General features: G+C 28.6%; 1 protein-coding gene across 13 annotated transcripts in view; it reads right to left on the bottom strand.

Moving 5' to 3' along the window:
* Nucleotides 1-26,789, bottom strand: part of LOC107447376 (coiled-coil domain-containing protein AGAP005037) — a 679,334-nt gene that overhangs the window by 139,288 nt on the left and 513,257 nt on the right. For 2 of the 13 annotated variants that reach the window (XM_071184698.1, XM_071184702.1), the window contains exon 1: nt 12,861-14,653. The exons of 10 other annotated variants lie outside the window; for them this stretch is intronic. In XM_071184698.1, coding sequence (XP_071040799.1) covers nt 12,861-13,205 — 345 coding nt within the window. In that variant the 5' untranslated portion in view covers nt 13,206-14,653. Of the gene's footprint in view, nt 1-12,860; nt 14,655-26,789 lie in introns of those variants that run through there. One more of the 13 variants, XM_071184696.1, reaches the window with a different exon arrangement.

Here is a 26,789-nt window from a genome sequence, read left to right as displayed (position 1 = left end):
TTGTAATAATTTATTTAGAATTATATCCTTTTTTTACTTGCGTACTTCCTTCCATCTCTCACTGAATGTTTTAGATTCTAGAAAAATTAACTGAAATAAACTTGAGATTATTACATGCAATTGTGAAGTAACAACTATTAATAGGAAGATTTCAAGTACATTCCAAAATACTTCAAATATCTGAGCTGTAGTGCTATTTTTTACCAAAAGAAAAGCTTTATGCGAAGTTGTGCAATTATTTTGTACATTTTCCAGAGCATACTATCTTATAGTTCATAGCTGGTTTTATCTTTATCACCTCAATCTGCTTTCGGGAGCTGCAAAGTAAAATATGAATGCTTTCCTCTCGTATTAAGTCATAAAAGAACAATATTCTAAAACCAAATTTTCTGTTGCATGAACCTGTTTCGCATACCGTTAAATTCTATAAAAGACTTTTAACAGGGGTCATTATTTTACCACAGTGAAGTGTAGACCAGTAAATAGAACTATTAAAAAGCAATAAAACAAGTGTTAAGGCAGAGAGGAAAAAATAAACCGAGAGTTAGATTGAAATTGTTTATCCTTTCGAAGAAATTAAAGAAAGGGTTTCATCTATTTATACAGAGATTATGTGTTGTTGCCTTTCATAGAATTTCAACATCTTGCATAGAATTTCAACATCTACGATTATATTCAACATCTATGATATCATTTCATAGAATTTCAACATCTACGCGAGGCATTTTTTAGTACAATATATCACACACAACCAAGGATAAATTTTCAACAGCATGTCCTTGATGTTATTAAAAGAAATTAAATTTTTCTTGTAACTCTTTGTTTAACAAATTATTAAAAAATTATCAGAAATGTGCAAATGCTTTTTGTCCCATTGAATAATGTCCAATTTACACTTTGACAAATATCTTTTTAACGTGCAAGATAATCTTCCAATTTTTCTTAAAATGTTTAATTTGGGACTTACATTATAAAATTTTTATTAAAGTAAAAAGTGAAAATCTATGAGAATAAATAAAAAAGATGAAGGATTTACTTGCAAAATTGATGGAGATAGAAATCTGATAATTGAGGAATAAAATTGAGGAATCATAAAATGGCACCCTTGAAAGAAATATCAACAACTAAATAGTTCCGCTGGGCATATTTAACTTCAAATAATCACGTTGTTAACTTCAAATAATCACATATTTTGTTCCGTTTCAATGCTATATGGAAATAATATTAGAAGGACTTACAAGTTCCCTCGGTACATAAAGGGTTAAAATATGATTTTACTTATTTAAATTCCATTTTTATAAATTATTTTTAAACTAATGCGTTCAGAAAATGTTTAAATGAAAGTAAAAAACATAGCTCTTAAAAAATGAAATAATCACTTAATAAATAAGTCCGTTTCTATTTACAGATAAAAATACACTTATATAAGCTACATCAAAGGAAATAAAGTCAGAGTTAAAGACGTGAAAAAAGTGCTCAACATTTAACTCTTGAACACCTCTCATTACTCAACCAGCCTTGACTTCCAAATTTATCTGGAACAAAAACCCTTATAAACAATTCCGAAAGGAAAGATAAAATCCATTCGAAAAGAACAGAAGCCACCGATGACAAGGTTGAAAAATTCGAATTTCAAAATAGCGAAGAGAAGTGGGTTGGTAAAAATTTGCCTTGGAGGACGTCCAACGAAAGTATTAAACCTCCTACAAGAAAGATTCTGAAATAAATAAAAAAAATCTTTTTGAAAGGAGGACTGAAAGTACATTTATATGATATCTATATAGGTAGGACAAAAGGAAAGATTCGACACTTGTGTCGAATGTAGACCTTACCCGACGATCAGTTGGAAACGGGTAATGGCTGACAGGTTTTTATTCTATTCGATTTATTTGGTGCTTTGTTCTTTTTCTGTTCTTAACCAAGAACTGGGGGAGGACTCCGAGACGGTTTTCAATCACAAGGGTGGTTGCACTTGGCTGATGTAAGAGAGCAATTTTTGCACTTACTGTGTCAGTTGAGAAAAATGAGATGGTCTTGCGCTGGTAGATATGTGGTAATAAATATCGTGTATTTTTGTTCTTACTCAAAATGCTTAATCTAGCAGAATTGGAAATGGATAGAAAATATGGAAAAGTGTAAAAAAAGGTAAACTGTGTTAAAAAAACATATGTTTACAAATCGAAGATTGGGTTTAAAACTATATTTATTTTATAGTCTAAAAATAGGAAGTTTCAGAAATAGCTACTTTTTACTCTTTTGGCAATATTTGTTCAATTTGCTAGTTTTAGCAACTATAGTACTTTTTATTCATTAGTATTCTTATTTTATCTGATAGTTTAGTGTTCCTTAGCAATGAGTTTAATATAAAGGAATAAATAATTCTTTGCTATACCATAAGAACTAATTTTCTATAACACATTTAGAAGTAATTATTTTATTATTTGATCTTCATATTAAGAAGTAACTATTTTTCGCTTTAAATACACAATGAAGTAACTAATTTCCTATCAAACTATATGCTAAGAAATTAATTTTTCTACCGAATAATTGTTACTTCGAAAAAACTTTTTATTCATTTACCTTATGTATTTCATGGATGCATTATTATTTTTTTTATTTGAAACTCGGTGAAAAACAGCCGACTCAATTCTGAATTTACCATTATCAATTTTCAATTCCGTACTCTTGCAATTTTGAACCCAACCCTGAAGACAAGAGGACTCCTGAGTCATGCATTGGGACTGACTAGCCTTCGTGGATCCTCTAGAAATGCCTTCATAATTTTATTTTCATGGTCGGTTAATGACGCTTTAATTTGATCTTTTCCGAAAAAGAAAAGGCCTTTTTCCGATAAAATACCACATTATAAGTAGTAGCAAAAGAAAAAAAAAAACGTTTTTTCTTCAATTCATAAATTATTCACTCATATATAAATACATATGTATGAATGATATATATGTATGATTCATACACTATACATATGCATAATTTACACATATGTATTATTATTCATAATTACATCTGAAAAATTTATGCATATACGTATAATTACATCAGCATAATTTATAGATATGTATTATTATTCATAATTACATCTGTATGAATTGCTCATACATACATAAAATACTAAAATTATTCAGGATAAAATACAACATTAGAAGTAGCGGCAAAAATTCTTGTGAATGCAGATCGTATTTACAAATACTATTAAGGTTGTATTTAACAATGCTTGCAACTTATTCATAAATATTATTTCGGTCGCATTCATCAATTATACGCAGGTCATACGTATAAACAATAAAATTTTTATCTTTAATTACGATATAATTATATCATTTGAAAAACGATACTTGTATTCATTTATGAACCATCAGTTGACAGTAAAGAAATGTAATAACATTTTGTGATGAGTTTGAGAAAAAGAAAAGGAAAAATAAATTGACAATTTTTTCTAATCTCCAAAGTTAATAAATACTCATTTGTGTAGAAACTGAAAGCTTTATTAGATATTAAAAAGATGAAAGCGAAGAAAAATTGCTTTTCGCTTTTGCATTAAAGAAAAGGCAAAAGTGAGTGTGTCGCTGCACATTTTTACTTTCCGTTTAGTTAGCTGCAGAAAGATAGCTTCTCATACTAAGCACCAGCTTCGGTTTTTCATGATTTATAACATCGTTGAGTGCTAAACAAGTAAAAAACAGTTTTTTTTTTCAAAGCACGCCATTTTTTTACAATAATTGGATCATAATGATAACACAAAAAGTGACTAAACGGATAAAAAACATAAAATAAATTGCGGCTCATATTATTTTAAAAAAATGATATAAGTTGATAAATTATAAAATAATTGATAAAAGATACATTTAATATATCAGGCTTAATTATTGGGAGAAGGATCAAATTTAAAGGACTTTTTCATGGGGAGTTTGCCTTTTTAAAGTAAACACGAGACCCCACGACCCTGAGGTATCCTAAGTGACCTTAACACTTCAAAAAAAAACGTTTTTTTTTTTTCTTCTTCTTTCGTCAAATTTTTTTTTAAACACTGATAGGGAAATTAAAAAAATTAAAGGATTAAATTTAGAAAAGGGATTGATAAGATTTAAAATTGATTAAATAATTGATAAGAAATTTAGAATGGTTTTTCTTCGAACGAATATTGATTTAGTGTTTCATAACAAAATATACCAAGTAAAAAAATTGCGCTTTTAAAAATCAAGTACTCTTTTTAATGTAACAAAACAAATACAATTCATACTTTTTTACATTACTTCATTATTTTGTTTACTATAACTTTGCATTTTAATATAGTTCGATTTCATATTAGGCTAATCTACATTTATTTTAAATTTTATCTATTTTAATACAGCACTTTTTTTTAATTTTTAAAATTAGTCATCATTTTATTTATTAATTCATTATTGTGTTTGATGTTCTTGTCGTAGACCATTAAGGCAGTAGCATGTGAATGTTCTTGTTTTCCAGTGGCGCCATCTATTGCCCAGAATTCGACTTCTGCCACATCCATACGTCGCACCCGTTCATAGGGCGTACCCATTCATACATCCACAGATCGTAATTTCAACCTGAACCAGCGAATGATCAATCTCCAATCCAATACCCCCAGAGGTTTAATTTGTCACGGAAACATGGAGGGCTTTTGACCAGACAGATTTAACGTGCACTAGTCACCATTTACTACACGGGGAGTTTACGGCCGGCTGGATCAACATCAAACTTCCGTTCACACGGACATGAGTTCAGCACCCTACAAACCAGACTATCCCAGCCCTCCATTATTGTGTTTATAATCCCTTTTTAGTTATTTATATACACCACTTTTTATATTAATATCATATTTAGTATTATTTAAATATTGCATTTTCACTTTATTTCATTAAGTTCTTTATTATGATATTCATTGTTTTCATTGTGTTCATTGTTTTTACATTAGTTTGTTATTTAACGCTTCATTAAATTTTTTTTTTCATTTCAACATCGCATTTTTAGTAGACTATTTTGCTACGTCAGGAACATGAGGCATCACGCCATTTTTAATGTGTTGAAATCTTCTTCTTTATTTCATTAAATTTAAATGTTGAAAAAAAGTATTTACTCGCTGCCGTTAAAACTAAAATTTTTCAACAACAACATATCTGTAAGAAAAACAGTCGTAAAAAGTGCTGAAATCTAAAAACATAGATAAAATTCACCAACGCAGTAAACAGTTGGCAATGTAACTATTTAACACTAACTTCAGCAGAAAGATTTAAAGTAATGGGAATTTTAACACGCTTAAAAGCTTCATTCTCACAATGTTTGTGTGACATTATTGGCATTTCAGCTACTGATAAAAATACTTATTTCTAAAGAACTATGTTTTCATGAATGTACGTGCTTTTATTGACATTTTGAAGAGTTTTTCAGAAAAAAAGAAGTATTTTTACTCATTTTATTTTAAGAATTACAATTTTTTTTTATGAACAGTGCAATGCAATTTCTTCTAGTATTAAGATTGATTTCACTCTCAGAGCAAGTTTAACAATAATATCATGCAACAACCATAATATTGTTGACAAATTGTATTTCTAATATTATAGCGCAAATTAAATAACTTTCAATTTTATTGCATGACATTATACATAAATATATAACAGTTGTTGAACAGCCGGCCCAAATTTGAGTTTACGGCTACCAAGGTTCAATTCCGAGCGTTGTAATTTTGAACCTAATTCAGAAGACATGGGAACTCCTAAATGAAGTATTGAGAGAAATTTGTTTTCATGGAGGGCATATTGATGGAACTATGCATTAGCGTTACACGGAGAAGAAAACCACGAAAATCTCCCGCTATTAGCCTGACGGCAAGATGAATCTAACCCCTGATCTGTCTACCACTGAGATATTTTAAGTCAGTACTGTGGTCGGTAGGAGCCAGGCGCAGAATTTTCTGAGAGCAAATAAAAAATTTTAAACTTGCATAACCATTAACAACTTTTAATACTTTGTTCCAAAGTTATCTGCATGTAATTGTTTGACTTTTGGAATTAATAACTAGCATATATTTTTTATAAAGCCTATGCTTTTGAAATATACATTTTCAAACATTTACAATGATGTTAAAATAATCATGCGAAACTTTTTTCTTTGAACACTTACAGAAAGCAAAAATAAAAGTAAAGCAAACATAAAATCCGATTAGAAATAACGTTTGTTTCATTATCGCTTTTAAAATGCTTTCACTAAAAACTGTTTACAATTTTTTTAAGCTTTGATGCATTAATCATTTACTTATTCATAATTTCCCCTTCTTTTTTTTAAATTACAGCCGAGGGACTAAACGGCAACATGTTTAGTAAATTGGAAGCAACATAACATATTTAGATAAGAGCTTGCAAAACAAATTCACTAAACAGTATCTTTGAAAAGTGTGAAATATTTTCATCGTTTCATCACACTAATTAAGGCTGAGGCGAAAGGACTTAAATCACACTTAATCGGGATTTTAAGTACGGAAAAACTATTAATTATCGGCACAGATTAAATTTCAGGTTGAAATATTTAAGAAGAAGTATTTTTTTTTTAAAGAATTGATGCGAGAATATATTTTTGGGAGAAATGCTTGTTTTTAAGAACTGATGAAGGAACACATTTTTGGATTAAAAAGAAATGATGAAAGGATTTAATTTCAGGATTAATATTAATTTTAACGAAATGACTAAGGGATGTATTTTTGGAAAGAATATTACTTTAAAAACCGATGAAGATTTATATTTTTGGGATTAACATAAGACTTAAATCGCACTTAATCGGGATTTTAAGTACGAAAAAGCTATTAATTATCAGCACAGATTAAATTTCAGGTTGAAATATTGAAGAAAAAGAATTTTTTTTGAAAGAATTGATACGAGAATATATTTTTGGGAAAAATGCTTGTTTTTAAGAAATGATGAAGGAACACATTTTTGGATTAAAACTACGCTAAAGAAATGATGAAAGGATTTAATTTTAGGATTAATATTAATTTTAACAAAATGACTAAGGGATGTATTTTCGGAATACTTTAAAAAATGATGAAGATTTATATTCTTGGGGTTAACATCAGTTTTAACGAAATGGTGATGATTTTTATAGAAATGATAAACGGATGCATTTTTGGAATAAATACTGTAGTTACAATGAAAGGATGAGTACATATATCTGTTACTACTGGTTTAATAGAAATGAATTTAGTATAAATGGATTTTAATAGAAACAGGACTAACATTAGTTTAAAAGAAATGAACAAAGGATGCAATTTTGAAAATATTAGTATTTTTAAAGAAACTATGAGGAGAGAGATATCTGGGGACACATTTTTAGTTAATATTAGTTTTAAAACACACTGCCGGTGTTAACTAAATTGAAACTCATATGAGTGAAATAAGACACAAGACTATCAAGATGAAGTGAGTTTAACGAATTATTTCCTTATTGGAGTTAAATGTATGCCCATTGTTCTAACAATGTGCGGCAATAGATGATTAATAGAATTCTCCATTATGAACATATCTGTTTCCTTAATTTAAATTTTAAAGCCCTTCTGGTTTTCTTTATGTAGCTAAAGTAAGAGTCCTTGCGACTATCAATCAATGCTTATAATAATTAAAATTTGGTATTTACGGTTTGAATAATGAATAATATGTATTAAAATATATAATATTAAAATGTGTATTAAAATTTTTATAACGTAACTTGTCAAAAACGGCTGTTAATGCTTAATGTATCATACATAATACAGTTACCATTTATTAATCAAAATTGGCGAATAGATAAACGAATAGAATGTTTTTTTAAAATTTATTTCATTATGCTATTTCTAACTACGTAAAGAACGAAAACAAATAATTAATCAAATTGAAACTGAAAAGTTAGGCATTAAATATGTATAATAAAAAAACTAATAATCAAAATTATGTTTTATATTGTACTCAAAGAAAAAAGCAGGGTCGAAACTACTAGAATATGGATAAATTTACCGTTTTTCCGGTTCAATGGGAACACTTAGGAAATGATTTTGGACTATGACTACGATGACTACGCTTAGGTAATGATTTTGGTAAATTAAAAATAAAATATGGCTTTAAAATTTGGAAAATGTGGTACAATTTGATAATTTTATTAGAGACTGGCATAAAAACATTTATTCGGTTAAATTTACTTTTAAATATTTTATGTTACTAAATGTGTGGTAGTAAGAATTAAAATGCTGAAAACCTGAATAAAACGAATCTACAACTTCTTTCTCCAAATTATACATATTGTGAGTAATAGATAATTGGTTTTTAAGAAGATAATTAACTAAATACTTTTATGCATAAAAAAAGGATAAATAAGTTAAATAGATTAAAGATCTAAGCAAATTTATGAACATGAAAACTCAAATATTTTACTTTTACTTCGGTGATAAAATAAAATACCAAAAATAAACTTTTCTTTTTTTTTTCCTCCTTCAAAAAACTGTTTACCCTTTCTATGTTTTCTCCGAATTCCCAAGTTCACTGCTCTTTACTTAGGTTTTTTTCCTGCATAATAAATCAATTTATCTGCGAGGTTATTTAATTGGACGACAAGTGTTAAAAAACGAATGTGTGCGCAAAAAAATTCATACAAACTTGATAGATATGCATGCATTGTTAATAACGTGCATTCGATACACTTTTTAAATAAGTACATTGAATACACTATGCCTTAAATCAATGGATTTATTTAAAAGCAAAAACATTTTCAATAAATTCACTTTTTTAAAAGCAAACCAAGACGAATGCATACGCATTATTATTTTTAAAAGAACGACTAAGTAATATGTTTATTGTAGCTAGCTATTATACACTAACATCAATAACTCGCCAAAATTTTTTTTAACGCTTTTCCAATTAGACCTTAAGAAAAATAAAAGAATAATGAATTGAATAAATCTAGAGAAAAATAAAGCAAGCAAAATGGGAAAAAAAAGAGATAGATTGAACGATAAATTAGCTATGAAAAATAAATTCCTCCTTTCTTAATTTTTCAATGTTTTGGGGAAACGAAGCATTATAAACGTCTATAGAAATTTATTTTTGCAATGCAGCGGAAGAAAAAAAAAAGCCATAAATGAAAAATGGGCATTACTGCAGGTATTAAAATTATTGGTGCGAAAATATTTCTGGTTTTTTTTTTTTGCTCATTGTAAAAAAATGAAAATACGAACCACTTAATTTTATCGAATGGATTCAGGTCTGCTGCGTTTTCATCAGGCAGAAGATGCGATTAACTATAGGAGTACAAGATTTTAAAAAGAATTGTGTGAGAGATAAAAAGCATTGTTCCCGAAATCGGTTTCATTTTTTTATTGACACGTCGTTTACGCGTATGATCATCGAAGTAAATATGCATTTAGATCAAACAAAGAAACATAAATCAATTATTATATAGCAAGATCTGTTATGATAAAAAATAGCTTTTTGGAAACATTTAATTAAATAAAACGAAACATGTATTATACATGTATTAATTGAAGAGTTTTTTTAGTCATTCACTAGCTATATTTATTTTTCAAGCAATAAAGAAGTGCAATTATCAATACAGAAAGATAAAGTTACCATAGGTAGTTGCCGAAATCTGTAAAAATAAATACAGCCACGAACAAAACAATTTTGTTATTAATATCTAAAAAGATATATTTTAGAATATACAAATTTTTAATTTTTATCAATTTCTAAGCATGTTGAACAACAATTCCGTTCAAATTTGCAACGTAATTGATATTCGAAATTATTGTGAACGAACCACAATTCTGTTCAAATTTGCAATTTATTGATATTCGAATTTATCGTAAATGAATCACAATTTCGTTCAAATTTGTAACTTTATTGATATTTGAAGTTATCGCGTACATTGTCTTAATTATGATAACTTAATAATATGGTCCAAATTGAGAGGTCGCATGGCTAAATTTAACACTTCTTGCACAAAATTTAATGATATGATCCAAGGCACTAAAATTATGGTTTAATATTGAACCAATTTTTCTGAGAATAAACCAACTATTGTCTGGCGTCACTCCTTCAGTTTGTTACCAGTGAGGACTGGAACTCGTTTTGTGATGGTTAAGCAGTATTATGATGACAACAGAACTTTATCAGGTATTTATTTCATTAAGTTTCTTGACGAACAAAATATTTACTTGTGGATAAATGATATTAAATATTATAAGAAATTTAAAATATTTATTTGCTTAAATACTGTGCATCTTCCTAGGTTATCCGTCATGACACACACCAATAATATTAATAATAATTTTTAATATTTTATGATTTTGAATTTTATAACTTCCTATAATAATGAAATGGTTTTTGTAGGAAACAAAGAAAAAGAAAATCGCAAACTAATACTTTTGTTAATTTTTTCAAAAAAAAAAAAAAAAATATTAAAGTAAAATCATTAAAAAAATGCTCAGACTTAAAAATAAAAGAACAGTTGTTCATTTTACGTGTTTTCTAAATATAATAATTTAAAAAAATATATATATATAAAATTTATATATATAAAAAAATATATATATAAATATATACATTTTAAAAAATACATATATTTATATTTACACGAAGAAAAAAAATCTGGCAAAATTACCGTGCTGTGCGTTAATGACATTTCTGGTAAAAAAAAAAGCATAATTCTGGTAATAAAAAATTAAATATAAGTTACTTAAACCATTAATTTGGCAATTTTTGCTTTCATATTGTGACGGTTTACATAAAATTCTGGTTTTCAAAATTACATTTCTTATTACCATACTTTCAATTAAAATATTAAACTGATAATATATTTAACCAAATAAATGGTTTTTTATGCCATGCTCTGAGGTATCACTATAAAAATTATCAAATTTTACATTAAAAAAAATATGGTCAAAGATACCAGAATTACATATTCTGGTAGTTTTGACCATATTTTTTTTTTTGTCCAGAAACTATTGAAAATTAATTATTTTTACGAGTTTTCTAAAGTAAAAACATTGAACTAAAATAATATTTTAAGATTACTAAGAATCATTTCCACATATCCTGATAAAAAATTTGAATAGAGAAATGAAAAAGAACAGAAAAAAGTATTGGAATACGATATTTAAAAAAAAGAGAAAATCGGTATTGTGGATTGCCTGATATTTTGCATCAGTAATTTAAATTTTAAATCAGTATTTTAAGAAACTCAATACTTATAACAGTATTATGCATTAGAATTATGTTCATAATTATTTCCTGTTAATAGATTAGATAATAAGATTTTGAATTTGCAGTGCTGTGTGGGAGAACAAAACGATTGTGTCAACAGGAGTGACAAAGTTGATAATAACAAAATGTTGGCATCTTATTATGATTATAATAATAACCATGGGTCCAACAGTGAAATATCCCATTGTCTTTTTGAATGCTGCAGACATTTGGTATACAGTTGGATTAGTTAAGACATTATACCGGATTAAAAAATTCCAAATCAAATTACGGTAAAAAGTACCGACACTCAGGGTACCGGTACATTTTACCGTATGATTACCGTAAACAAAAACGCCTGATATACCATAATTTTCACAGTAATAACTACCGTAGAATCACTAAATCACTCTAATTAAGTAAATATTACAGTAAAATGTGCGGTGAAAAAAGGGATTTTATGGATGATGCACTTAAAATTCCGGTACTTTATACCGTAAGTTGATTCGGAACCTTTTACGGTGTACGGATCAGTAGAAACTTACAAGAAATTTATCGTTAATAAAGCTCCAAGAAAATTTGAATTTCTAATACTTAATTAATAAGCGTTATTAATTGGTTAAAATAAGTTCAATTGGAAGCTATCAAGATTATGTAAAGCAATTCAATTCAATGATATATAATTTATCTAATTTTGTAATGATAAAAATCTATTTCATTATACATGTGTAAAAAATGGCTAACAAGACTTACAGAATAATTTTTAATAAATTGCAACTATATTCACAAAACGTGCTAATGTGCTAGTCTGAGATATGTAAGTTTATGCTGTAAAAAAATCACGTAAAATGTACAGTTTTAAGCCCGCAGCTGGGTTGGTTGTGAAAAAAACTGTAAATTTCATGAAGTAAATCCGTAGTCTCAACAGTTCTTTACCTTACAAAAAACAATTTTTTTTCCGTAAAAATGACGAAGAAAGTCCGTAATCAAACTTATTTTTTACCGTAACCAAACAAGTTTTTACGATAAAAATCACAAATAAATCTATTGTCCCAACAGATTTATACCATATGGGATCAAATTTTGTTTGTTGAAAGTTAGTAAATCTGTACTCGCCCCAGATGTGAATACTTCGCGCCGGCAGAATTTGTATCAACCAGTCATTGCTGGGTTCAAACCAGGGTCACTTCGTTGAAATAATTGTATGAATTTAACAATGAAGTTGCATCGCAGTTTTATTTACACTATGTTCAAAACCATAAAGTAATTGCTAAAAAGTATAGAAAATAATAGTATAATGATAGGAGAAAAGGTAAATTTATATTACGGAACGCAACAATGCACTAGAATTTCAACTGACGATTTTGATGTGTTTGTGATTAGGGTAAAAAACGGAGAAAAAAAGTCTGGTCTACAACACCGCTTTAAATCGTTAAATATACTGAGAAATTCTAAAAATTTTTTTACAGTGTAGAAAGCATATTAAAAAAATTAAACAAGTGAAAAATAGAACTTAATTCAGCTTATATTGGCGTAGAAAAGAGTTTTTTTTACAATAATAAAAAAAAAAAATCCCTTTATTTAAACTATAGAACATCAACAAAGCTAAGAATGTTCGCTTTGACTTACGGAATTTCCTTGACGATGATTACCGCTGCTCGGGGTATTAGCCACAGTATTCAAAGTATTGGTGGATCCTGATTTTTTCCTCAAGGGAGACATCAAAACTTGATAGAGGAGGGATTTTCTTCGTCGGGAGCGGCGGTTCGGTGGGGTGGTAGCTGCCCCTGACTGTTGTCCTCCCCCCGAAGAATCTGTCGAAGATGAAGATGAACTGGAGAGCACCGCTGTCTGAGGATGATGCTGAGGATGCAGAGGAGGTTTCTGATTCAGCATTTGCTGCTGTTGCTGTTGGAAACGTTGGGATTGTTGCTGTTGCTGTGGATCGCGATATTGCACCACGCCTTGAAACATGTTTTAATTGATTATCTTTATATCACTTTCATTGAAGAGATGGGAGTAAATCCAAGGTGGACATCTTTAGAAGACAAACAGCAGTATGTTTAAAAATCACAACGATATCGTTGGATTGAATCCTTGTATAAAACACCAAAAACTTGTAATGTTTTGGCAGATATGTTATAGAGTAAACAGGGTATTTTCATGGGCATTATTATTATCATTGATTTGTTAACATTTTGGAAGAAATATCATATGTTTTTAAATTACTTTGAAAAAAGGCATTGCTTGATAATCGTGTAAAATTGTATTTCTTTTTGAAATTGTCTGATAATTAAACTAATTTATTTATAATGTGTATAATGTGTATAATACGTCATCACTTTTTTAGAGAATGATGCTTAAGGTTTGTAAATATCTGGTATGATTTTTTAGACTTTTATATTTACTCAAAATTTAAAACCTAGTTAGTCAAACAAAAAATCAGTAAAAAATTTTTTATTTAAACATTCACAAATTATAAATCTTGATAATGCATAGAATTAAAAAAAACTGTATTGTTTCTTTAAAAATAAAACTAATTTAATCAATTTTTAAGAAAAAATAAAACTACTTGTAATACATATTTTGAATGAAAGTTTAGGAAAACAATTGTTTTAAACTACTGTAAACTGCTTTTATAAAGTAAAATTTTGAATGAAAACTTGCAATACGAAAGAAATTGGTTTTATAATATTCAAATATGTCAACTGTTATAATTTCAGATAATTAAACATGATTAAAATGTAATTCATGAACTATAAAATTCAATTTTTAATATATTCCAACCATCTATTTTATAACGAACATAGACTTATTTAAAGTGACTAACATGAATATAAGTTATAATTTTTGTTTTTCAAATAAATTTAAGAATAAGCATGCTAATTATATTGAAATGAAATTTCACTTTTCATTAGCTTTATTCCACAAAAACAACAAGATTGTTATCCAGTAAGATTAAAAAGCACACAGCACATAAATAGCACTCAAGCACCCATCCTTATTTTTTATGGACCGAGGACCCCAAGGGGAACATGACACATTTCCCCGGGGGTCCCAAATGGGCACTATTTTTAGCGCTCCGTATTCCTTCTGAATATTGTATTTGCAACAAAGAAACACAACTAGTAAACATAAACAAACCAGCACAACACCTTGTTGTGCTGTTGTCAACCATGCACAAATAATTCGAACTCCTTTTCCCACCGTGTGTTAAATCTAAACAGGCACACACATTCACTAGGCACCTTTAGTGCACGCGCCAGAAGAATCTTTTACGGTCGCACAGGTCTTCTCTTTTCGTCCAGGTTGTCAAGGGAACAGAGGCTGGGGGTGGGGAGCCTGCGCACTGCGCAGGGAAGGGTCAATCGGACCCTACAGCGCAGGGAGGTAGGTGGTTGACTAGCGCCTTCCACAGGCCGACATGAAAGAAGTGGAAATTTTGTGGGAGATGTTGTTTTATCGTAAATAAACGAATTATAAATGTAAGGGTGGATAGTATGAACGCCTCCCCCCTTTCGAACACTTACGCAAAGGTGGGTGTGTTATTTTTGGATGCTCTTCAGAGAACGATGAAAAGAAAATATTTCTCTTTTCCAGCTAGTTTCGCTGTAAGTCAAATCTGGAGCGATATGTGTATGAAATTTAATAAAGAATGCCAAATAATAGCCAAATGGGGAAATCGATAAAATAATTGAATAAATATTCGGATTCGTTTTTTGCGAGAAAGCACAGCAAGTTAAATTATTTATTTCTCTAGAAAAGAGGAGGATATTTATTTTTTAATGTTGCAAAATAAATTAAATGAATAGAACATAATACAAGAAAAAAGAATATTTGCTGCACAAATTAAAATTTGTTCTTTTGGCGAGTTTCCTAAAATAAATGTTCAAGTAAAATATTTTTTCATGATTACTAAGAAATATTGTCATATCTTCAAGAAAGAATTTTACGCGAGAAATGTAAAAGAACAAGAAAATGTATTGGAATGCAATATTTAAAAAAAGAAAGAAAAAAAAATGATATTTTGGATAATCGACTGTATTTTAAACAAGTATTTTTTTTATTAAAAAACTCGATACTTTTAACAGTTGCGTATTAGAATTATGTACACGTGTTTCTTTTAATGTTATTAGAATAGATTTTAAGATTTTGAAACTGCCGTACTTTGTTTGAAAACAAAAAGGTTGTGCCAACAAAGGTGACTCAATTGTTGATTGCAAAACCTTTGTGTCTTATTATTAATAAATACCATGGGTTCCACTGGAATGTATACCATAGGGTTTTTGAATTTACCATAGGTTTAGGAGTATGCTGCAGACTTTTGGAATGCAGTTGGATTCGTTAGCACTCTCTTGGAATTGGTAGCAACTTACAAGAAAATTATTATTGAATGCTTTAAACTTCAGCTCTGAGTTGTTATGGCACAGGGGAGAGAGCATTCGCCTTCCAATGAGGTGAACTGGGTTCCAATCGCAGCGATAGAATTCCCGATAAGACTTCCGCATCCGGCTTGCACTGACCACAGTGCTGACGTAAAATATCCTCAGTGGTAGATGGATCTTGCGTTAGAGTCCCCTTGCCGTCAGGCTAACCGTGGGAGGTTTTCGTGGTTTCCCCTCTATGTATAAGCAAATCAGGGTTAGTTCCTTAAAAAAGTCCTCCACGAAGGCAAATTTCTCCCACAGGGTGCGCAGACAGATTTTTCAACAAAAAATAAGCAACTTTTAAGTACTTTTTGACACTCGAAAAAATATTTATAAGCACTTTCCAAAATAAAAAAAAAAATCATAATTAGGAGCTGTACAGGAATAAAAATTTTTTTTTTCATCGTTTAAAGTTCTTAATTTATAAACATAAAATCAAGAAAATTCAAAAACATTTTCAAAGAATTTACATAATCATGATAAAATAACTAGTTTCTGAAAAATACTGCAGAGAAAATTGCGAAAAATCATGCACTTTTTGTAATTTAGAACGACAATCGACACGGCAAGGAAAAAACCTCTTTCTAAAATATAGAAAATTAAGTACTTTTTACAAACATCAAATAAAAAAAAGTACAGTTAAGGGCTTTTAAAAAACGTAAATCAAAAATAAGCACCTTTAAGTACTATTTAAAAACGCTACACATCCTTCTCTCAATACTTGATCCAGGAGTTCCCTTGTCTCCTGGACTAGGTTCAAAATTACAAGGCTACGGCGTTGAACATTAGTAGTCGTAAACCCAAAAATTGGATTGGCTGTTCGACGACTCTTATGAAATGAAATAAAACTTAAGTTCTAGAGCCGCGGTGGATCAGGGGATAGAGTATTCGCCTCCCAATGAGGTGGACCAGGTTCGAATACCAACGGTGACTGGTTGATACTAATTCTGCTTCCGGCGCTCACCGACAAGAGTGGAGACGTAAAATATCCTGAGTGGTAGACGGATCATGGGTTAGGATACCCTTGCTATAGGGCTAACCGTGGGAGCTTTTCATGGTTTTTCTCTCCGCATAACCCAAATGTGGGTTAGTTCCAACAAAAAGTTCTCCACAAACTTTACATCGTTCCAATGTTTTATCTATGAGTTCCCCTGTCTTCTGGGATGAGTAAAAAATTTCAAGGCTACGGAGTTTAACGTAGATAGTCGTAAACTCAGAGTTGGGTCGAGAGCTGTTCAGCGCTGGTTATAAAATAAAATAAAATATGTTCCAAGATCATTTGAATTTCTAACATTGCATTAATAGATGTTTTTTGATAAGTGTTTAAAATAAATTCAAATAGAAGCACTCAAAATATTAGGAGTAATTCAATTCATATACTGCATTAGAAAACAAATTTTTTTTCGTTTTCCGTTGAATAAGATTTTTTTAACAGAGTTTTGATAACTTGAATAGGATACATACTTAGATCTTTTCTTTTAAAGTTCTTAATGTAGCAAAATAAAATAAATAATAAAAACAAAATATAAGAAAAGAATATTTTCTCCAGGAATTAAAATATTTTTTGCTGTTTCTATAAATAAATTTGTAAGAAGATGAAAGAGAAAATGTTAAAAAATACGCAAATAAACAGAATGTGATTTCTACTTATAATAATAAGGTATAAAAGAGAAGAGCTAGCGCTTTATAATCCCTCAACCAATGACTATTTGCAACGTTTTTTTTTTTTAAAAAGGAGAATATATTTTGAAGGACATCTCCGTAAAGAAAATTTAATTAATTTTATTTAAAAACGAAGTAGATTTAATTAATTTTAGCAACTGCTATTTCTTTTTCTTTAAATTTCGCTTTGCTTATTTGAGATAAATCAGAGATAAATGGAAAAATATGTATTTTAAGATAATATTTTTTGCGCAGAATATTTTTTAGTGTATATATTATCTTCAGTGTAATAATACTGAAAAAAAAAACAAACAATTGAGCCTAATTTGTAAAAGTCGAAAAATTTGACTTTTTGGTGAAGCTGACCCGCATTTGTGATGTACGGAAGGAAAAGCCACGAAAAACTCTCACAGTCAACCAGACGGCAAGAGGATTCTTCCCATGATCCGCTACCACTGAGCATATTTTCTGTCAGCACTGTGGTTGGTCAGTGGAAACGGGAAAAAGTTAAAAAGCGAAGAAACTGGATATGAGTATCATTAGGCATTGTAACTAACATTTAAGTCTTTTAAACCACTTTCCTCGTTAGTGATTAGACAAAATCGGATAATATGTTTTCAAGTTACAATATTAATTTGCGGCTCCTAATAAATAACCCTTCCTTGACTTTTGTTTCTAGTTATATATTAAAAGTGGGGATTTTAAAAGACCTTGTACATAAATATACAATTCAATATACACCACCGAATAACAATAATTTTAATGATAAACATATAAACAAAGCGTGTTCAAATGTGTCTAATATCAAAATCATTATACCGAAAACAAAAAAAAAACTTAAGAGGGCGCTATATCATAGGAGAAATATCTCGTGGCAAATTCTTCTATTTAAGTAATTTAAAATTAAAATTACAGAAAAATTAACTTCAGGTACAATTAAAGAAAACCATGGAGCTTCAAATGATGAAATGTTTTGTAAAAATATCAAAATGTGAATAAATTATGATAGGATTACGTATGAAAAATATCAAGAATTATAATAGGATAACGCATCAAAAATATCAAAATTAATTATGGTAGGATTACGCAATGAGGAAGTAATCCTGCAATAACTTATATGCATTTTATACAATCTAACTATGCAAATACATAGATATAAATTATTGCAGGTTTACTTCCTAATTATGTAAACCTGCCATAATTCTTGCATTTTGATAATTTGAAAAAAAAATTTCCGTATTTGAAACTTCAAGGTTTACTCTAGTTTTTTACCTGGACTCACTTTATTCTAAACTGTAAATTTAAAACTACCAAAAGCAGTGAAATAGAATTTAACACAAAAATTTTCTCCCGCGGCACCTCTTAATAAGCAATAAACGCAAGATATCCTAACTTTCAAAGATTTACAGCATGGCTATTATGCAACTACAAGCATAAATGTAACGGCAAATCTCAGAAATCTCGCTGCAATAGAGTCTTGTCAACGACAGCAGGGGGGCACTCTGCATAATTTCGGCTCATTATCTGCAACGCATTTGAGTCGAATCAGGAAACGTCATAACGGCAATTACATATGGTAATGAGGTACCCACGCGAATGCAAATCGCCGAGTCTTCAGCAGAATCGGACAAAATCATCAAAGAGCTGGAATGGCGAGAGATTTATAGATGGTACTTCTCTCTCGAAATTCAACCTGCAAATCAAGTAATCTCAGATGATCGGCATTCTTCGGCGATTTCCGAAAACATTTTCCAACATTTACGTTTCAATAGAGACGAAAGCGTACCGAAATATTACTGCCAGTTGATTGCGGATCTTTAAATATCGACTCTACTTAATGAATGTTAATTTATTGGGAAAGAGTCCGAATTTTGATTACATTTCTTTAGAGTTACATTTGAAGCGATAATTTGCTAAGATACTTTAAGGAAATGCAAATGAATGAGAAAAGCAAACGGTAATTAGAATAATTTATTGTAGACTAAAATAAAACCAGTTTTATTTTATATATAAAAAAATGGCAGTTGAGTATAATAATACATAACTCTTTAATATAGCGGTTAGAGTAATTTTCAATTTAGTTTAGCTGTAATACTCGTTTAAATCTTAATTTAGTATGGTTGTAAGATTTTTATAAAATTCTAATTTATTAAAGCAGTAAGAATCATCAAAATGTTAGTACAGTAGTAAGATTTCATTTAAACTTTAAATTAGATAACCTATAAAATTGCTTACGATTATTTACTGAACGTTTAATTTAGTATAGCTGTAAGATTCGCTGAAACTTTAATTTAGCAACGGTTTATTAACTGAGGGTGTAAGATTCCTCTAAATGTTAATAATATAGGAAGAGTTCATTTAAACTTTAAATCAGAATAGCTGCAAACAATTAAGTATGCAACTGAACTTTATCTTAAGCTTTAAGATTTGTTGAAACTTTAATTTAGTAGGAGCAGCTGTAAGATTCGTTTAAATGTTAGTACAATAAGATTTTACTTTATTGAAATATTCAATCAGAAAAGCTGCAAAAGCTTGTTTACGCCAATTAAGTATACAGCTGAACTTTTAATTTCAGTATAACCTTAAGATTTGTTGAAATTTGGTTTAGTAACGGTTTATTAAGTGTAGCTCTAAGTGAAGTTTCGTTTAAATGTCAGTGTAGTACATCTAAACGACTTAATCAGTTTATGTGAATTTAATCAAGCAATTGAATTAATTATATATTAAATCAAAAAAGCTGTAACAAAATTTGAACTCAGTAACGCTTTATTAAGTGTAGTTATTAAATTAGTTTAAATCTTAGTACAATAAGATTTCAATTAAACATTAAATTAAAATAGCCGTAAAAGTTTGTTTACGTCAATTAAGCATACGGCTAAGCTTTTAATTTAGTATAGCTTTAACGTAAGTTGAAATTTTAATTTAGAAACGAATTATTTTTTGTAGATCCAAACACTGGGGGTCGGCTGACCACCTGACTGAAACTTCTGCCCTTGCACCCCAGATCCCAAGGTCAAAATGTAGAGAAAACAAGGAAAAAATTACAGAACAATGAAAGAAAGGGAAAAAATGAATGAAAAATATTAATAAAAATAACAAGAAACCGGAAAAAAAATCTGAAGAAAAGTACAAAAGTTTTAAAAAATTCCGAAAAATAAAAAATATAATCTTTTCATCAGCTCACACGATTATATCCACAAAAAAGAGTGCTTTCTAATATTGTATCAATATAGCCAAAGCAAAATATATCAATACAATAGTGTGAGGAGCACTCAAAAAATTACAACAAATAATAATAGAACACAATAAGTAAAAATATCACGTAAAAACAGAAAATGAAACATAAAGAAAAAACAGAATAAAACATGAAATAAAAAAAGCGAGTAGCGAATTCAAATGAACTTACATGAACGGAAAATTTTTCAAAAATGATTAAAAATTTTTTCGTAACAGGATGTTCGTCGTTTTGTTGTTTTTCTTAATTTTCTTCGTATTTTTAGTATTTATTTACGAATGATTTTAGTATTTATTATTTATTTATGAGTATTTATTATAATGAATGAATGTAATAATGTATGCAGGTATTTTTGGTACATTTAAAGTTAAAAAAAAAAAAAAAGACAGAATGAAAATCACTGCATGTCAACATTAGTTTAGATGTTTACCTTTGTTCAATCAATCAAAAGACTCCCTTTGTTCAGTTTTCCTTAAAGAGCTAGCAGGGTTTCAATCAATGCCAACAACTTGCGTGATAATATGTCAAAAGCTGACAAAGAAGGTCGATTATTTCATTCTTTTAAATAACAAATTGTGGCCACTCATCTTAATGTCGATTACTTAAAATTAAATACACACTCTAGAGTCTAACGATATTTGAAGTATACTTATTCAAGAACTATTTGTATTGTATTGTATAAAACCAAAAATATATATATAAAAAAATAATAGAGATAAAGCGAATCCACCTTATTAAATGTGATTAACAGAAACAGTTTAAATGAATGAAAATGAACACATAAAAATGTTCTCTTAAAAAAAATTCTTCGTGTGACCATAAATGCCGCAACTCGCATAATTTCAACTACTAGTTGTCCGATAATAATCTTTTTAATCATATATTTTAAGAAACTTTGTAAGAAATACTTATTGAATATAGCCATACAAACCTATACATTAGGAGATAGAAAATGAAAATTTAGAAAATAAAATAAAAATGAAAATGTTATCAAAATTTAGCGAATAAGTATCGAGTTCAACCAGTGTAAAGAAAGTTAAAATCTTCAAAATTAATTAATTAATTAATTTAACTCAGTGGTTTTTTCTATTTGTTATAGAGTAATAGTCATTACGGAATATCCTGTAAAATTCATGTATAAAAACTATTTTAAGAATATATCAAAAAAAAAAATTCCTTTATAAAAGCTTTTCTTTAAAGTTAATTATTTTTTGCAAAGATTTGGCTAAATACTATTCGTAACCAACTTTTAGTTTAAGTAATACATTTTTAGAAAATAATAAAAAAAATTTTTTTGCTAAAATTCTATGATTTTAAAATTGGTAGGATATTGTAGAAATGCCTCTTCTGCTAACTTTTTTTTGTTTGTAAGATTTATAATAATAAAAAAAAAAAATTAAGAACTTGTATGTCTCTCTTATAACTCCAGAGCCCTTTTTCTATCTTCTTGAAATTTGGACAGTGAGTGAAAAGGGTAATTTTAGCCCCAATTCTAAAAATCGGTAAAAAATTTCAATTAGATCGTTAAGGAAGATGTTCGAAAAACGTGATTTTTTAATTGGTTTGAAACTCGCCATTGATAAAAATTAAACTGCAGATTATTCTGTTTTTTTCTTCTTTTTTATTCTTTTAACCAAATATTTTAAAGATAACCATTGATGTTTGCTAGCTTAAAGCTCTAATGAAAAAGTTGAGTTTGTTACATATTCTTTAACATTTAATTATTTTTCATTCGTTATGTCAGATAAACTCAAGGTCTAATTAAACACAGACGAACTACCTCAGTAAATTAGTATTTGAAAAGTTATCTGAAACCACGTGCTAATTTCGTTCAAAGTTATACTTTAAAAAGGTGTTTCCATAAAACTGAATAATTGGGTATAATATGAAAAAAACACAACTACTTCGATTTAGTAGGAACAACATATGACGCAATGCTAAACGAATGGAATTTAGTTGTTGTTTATTTAGTTATTGTTATTAGTAGTTGTTGTTATTTGGTTTAGTTGTTGTTGTTTATTTAGTTGTATTTAGTTTCAATAACTTTTCTTTATAATGCAATAAAATCTGGCTAGCAGCTATTTAAACGATCGAACACTTCGTTTGTTTATTTGTGGCTTGAAGTTAGGCTCGCAGAAAATGCCGTTCATGGGTTAAATTTAGTAGGAACAACACAACCTGTGACGTAGGCTATATTATACCCAATTAAAAAAAAAAAAAAAAAACGGAATTTGAAAGATAAAAAAAAGTAACTTACATACAGAAAAGAAAAATTAATGGAGAAATAGTACTAATTTGTTCAGTGGAATCGTGGAAAATCACCTTACTATTATTGACGCTAATGATGCTTATTTAATTTTGATAATAAGTACTAATTGAAATAAAAAGCAATCCATGTATGTACTAAAAAAAGAGCAAAGTTAATATAAAGAAGGTACTTATCAGCTTGGGTGAACCGTAAATTTTTTTTTTGCTATTATTGACGCCAATAGTGATTAATTTTGGTAATCGATACTAACTGATACAAAAAGCAAAAATAATGCTGAAATGGTATTAATTTATTTGAGAGAAGTGTGAAAAACGCCAAACTATTATCGTCGAAATCATGCCCAATTTTAGAAATAGGTACTAACTAAAACAAAAACTAAGCTATGTACTAAAAAAAGTATAGTGAAATAGTACTATTTCATTTAGGAGGAAGGTTATACCATTTTTGAGGTCGATATGCTCACTTAATTGTGGTAATGGTTACTAATTAATATAAAAAATAAACTGTGCAATATAAAGCAAAATTAGCGGAGAAGTACTAATTCCTTCAGGAAAAGCGTTAAAAATCGGCTTACTCTGATTGAAGCCAAGATACTTGATTAATTTTGGCAATAGGCACTTCAGGTATTATGGTAACTGGAGTATTTTAAATAGGCGCCAAATATATTAATATAGGTACAATATATTAGCATAATTGTTACCTATGAAACCAGTATCAATACTGTCCAGTTTTAATGTAGAAAGAGGCTTAGAGAAGAGGAAAGATGGTTTATGGCTCTTCGAACTGGACCGAAAAGTACTGGAGAATATTACTTGATTGTGATAAATTTTGACTATTATGAGCTAGCCTCGAACAAAAACATCATGCAAAATGACATTGGATACAAGTTAATTTTTATTTTGATGATGTTTTGCAAGGAGAAAATTACTTGATTGAGATAAATTTTGACTATTATGAGCTAGCTTCGAACAAAAAAATCATGCAAAACGACATTGAATACAAGTTAATTTTTATTTTGATCAAGTTTTGCTTAATCTGTTTACATAAAGCCGCAAATAAGGACAAAATGTATTATAAATCAAAAATATTGGAATTATTTTAGACTTATTAATTTCGTCTGTTGTAGCTATTTTAAATTAAAATCAATTTTTTTAAAAAAAAATTGATAATTCACTATAATTATTCTAGTTTAAGAATAAGTTAATAATATTCATTGTTCGTAAAGATTATTTATATATTGTATTGCATAAATGTAGCGATTTCATTAACTACAAGAAGTCGATAAATGCCCTTTTATTGACGTTTTCAACATGTTTAACACCTATAACACTTCCTTTATTTCAGAAATAAAATATGTAAAAAAATGTTTATACTTGTAAAGAAATAAATCTACAAAATTGCTTGCATTAGTAAGCAATGAAAGCAAAATACAGTAAACACGAAATTCTTTTTTAAATATTAAAATGCTATGCTCTGAAGAAAAAATCGATAATCGAAAACCATCAAAACATTAAAAGCAAAATATCCTTCCATTATTGGAAGACATGAAGGCTTTAAAAATTCATTACATCCATGCAACGTCACAAGTAATGACTTTAAAGATAATGCCCAACTTTTTTTAAAGTTTGTAAATTAGAAATCGTTGTTTATTGTTCGATTATTCACGCAAAACTGCTCAATGTTTTAATGTCGAAGCATAAAAGCATGAAATAATACAATGAGTACGTAAATATGGAGAGCAATTTTAAACATAGAACAATACAACTTTGTAATAATTATCATTTAGTCAAATGATTTTCACGTTAAAGGCTTTAAATTCTTCAGTTACTTAATAAATAATTAATGATATTTCAACAACATTTGTTTTACACATGAATGAACCTTTACTATATGAGAGAAGAAATTATCAGTGGGAGAGAATTTTCATTGTAGGCTTATAATTAGACGTTATAAGTTCAGTTTGTTCGGAATCATTTATAATTTGTAGTGACTTTAATTACAATTTGTAGTGACTTTAATATATTTATTATTAGTTATGATTATGTGGTTATGGTTATTTAGTCCTCATTAATTTGTAATGCAAAAATTAGAAAAAGATTTGAAAAAAAGCAAAAATCATATAAAACAGTAAAAAGAGAGAGAGAGAGAGAGAGAGATAGAGAGAGAATGTGAAAAAGGAAGAAAGAATATGGTTAATTTGATATGGATAAAAATGCGTTGTTTTGCCTGTACAATCTAACTAAACAGTCACTAAAATGCCAGCTAAATGTCACCTAAACAGTCACTAACAGCCATCTTAATTACTGTACCGCTTGGGAAAAATATTTCCACACTGAAAAAAAAAGTATATTCTAAACTACTATTGTTAAAACTACAGTGTTTCTGGCTCTATGGGAACACTAAAAAATCACGGTAAGTTTTACAGAAGCTCTTTGGTAATGACTGTTGGTAAAATTAACAAGAAATTATGATTCAATTACCATGCTGTTTGGTAGTAAATGTGGTAAAGGTTGATAATTTTATCATGCCACCTTAGAGCATGACATAGAAACCGTTTATTTGGTTAAATTTACTTTTCAGTCTCGCATTTTTTACTAAATATGTGGTAATAAGAACTATAATTTTGAAAACAAGAACAATTTCCGGTAAATCATTACCATACGGGCGGGAAAATTACCAAAAAACTGGTTTAAATATCGTATGTTTTGGTTTTATTACAAGATTTGTAGTTTTCTCTACCAGAAATGGCATTACCATACAAGTACGGTATTTCTTTTCAGAATCTTTTTCTCCGGGCAGAATTCAAAATAATTGATAATCAAAACATCTGCTTCTGTACTTATCAATAAGTAGAGAAGCAGAACAACTTTCTCACAAACATTGTCTATTTACTCCAAATCCTTTAATTCTTAGATAATCCTTTGAATAAATAAGAGAGTATAAGAGTATTGCGTTTAAATAGGTTCTCAAAGAAATTTCAACTGAACAATATTTAAAGATAAAAACATGCACACTTATCTCACGAAGAATCGATACTAGTTCTAGTATTTACTACAATAACAGATTGAATTAAATTTCGTTAATAACTAAATCTAAAATAATATTGAATATTAATAAATACTCGGAATTAGTTTATGTGCATTGTAATAAACATCAAATTAGTAAATTACTTAGTTTTAAAATGCTGTTTCGAAAAAAAAAAATACCAGACATTTATTGGAAAGATTTAAATTGAATAATTCATCACGAAAATTTTTAACTGTTTTCTTTAAAACTATACACGACTTTTAATTCCTACTATAATTAGGATTAAATATTTGAATTTTTAAAACTGAGCAGTTTAAAGCAAATAAGCAGATATTTTTTACAAAAAATGGTTCATTTACTTCAAATATGTCTTAGTGTAAAACATTTAACTCCTTGAAAAACATTTCAATAATTAAAAGAGAAATAATTCTTTTTAAAGAAGTATTCAAACAAACACAAGCTTAACTCCAATTCTTGAAAAATGAATATTCATCCTTCAAAATCAGATGCAATAGGAGGAAAACAATACTTCGCGATTGGAGAGATTTTTTCAGATAAAAATTAAATCTCTCAAATAATTAACTCTAATTTAATATTCAATATTAATAAAGAAACGAAATGAATTTATGTGTACTGCTATGTTTATTGGATTAGGGATTTATTCAATCTTAAAACACACTATAAAAAATTACTTTGCAACGTTAACTTTTTTTATTGGGAAGATATAAATAAGTTACCATATCACGGATTAAATCAAATGCGAACAAACGTTTGCATTTTTAACTGTAGGAAGTTTAAAATAAATAAGCAGAACTTTCTTTATCTAAAATGGTTTATTTACTTCAAATACATTTTAGTGTAAATCCCTCTTAAGAAAACCTTTCAATAAATAAAAGAGAAAGCAATTCTTTTAAAGAAGTACTCAAACAAGCACTAAC

Source organism: Parasteatoda tepidariorum, chromosome 8 (genome assembly GCF_043381705.1).
Source record: "Parasteatoda tepidariorum isolate YZ-2023 chromosome 8, CAS_Ptep_4.0, whole genome shotgun sequence".
Taxonomy (NCBI): domain Eukaryota; kingdom Metazoa; phylum Arthropoda; class Arachnida; order Araneae; family Theridiidae; genus Parasteatoda; species Parasteatoda tepidariorum.
The sequence above is the reverse complement of the archived record's forward strand: the minus strand, read 5'-3'. Positions and strand labels throughout refer to the sequence as shown.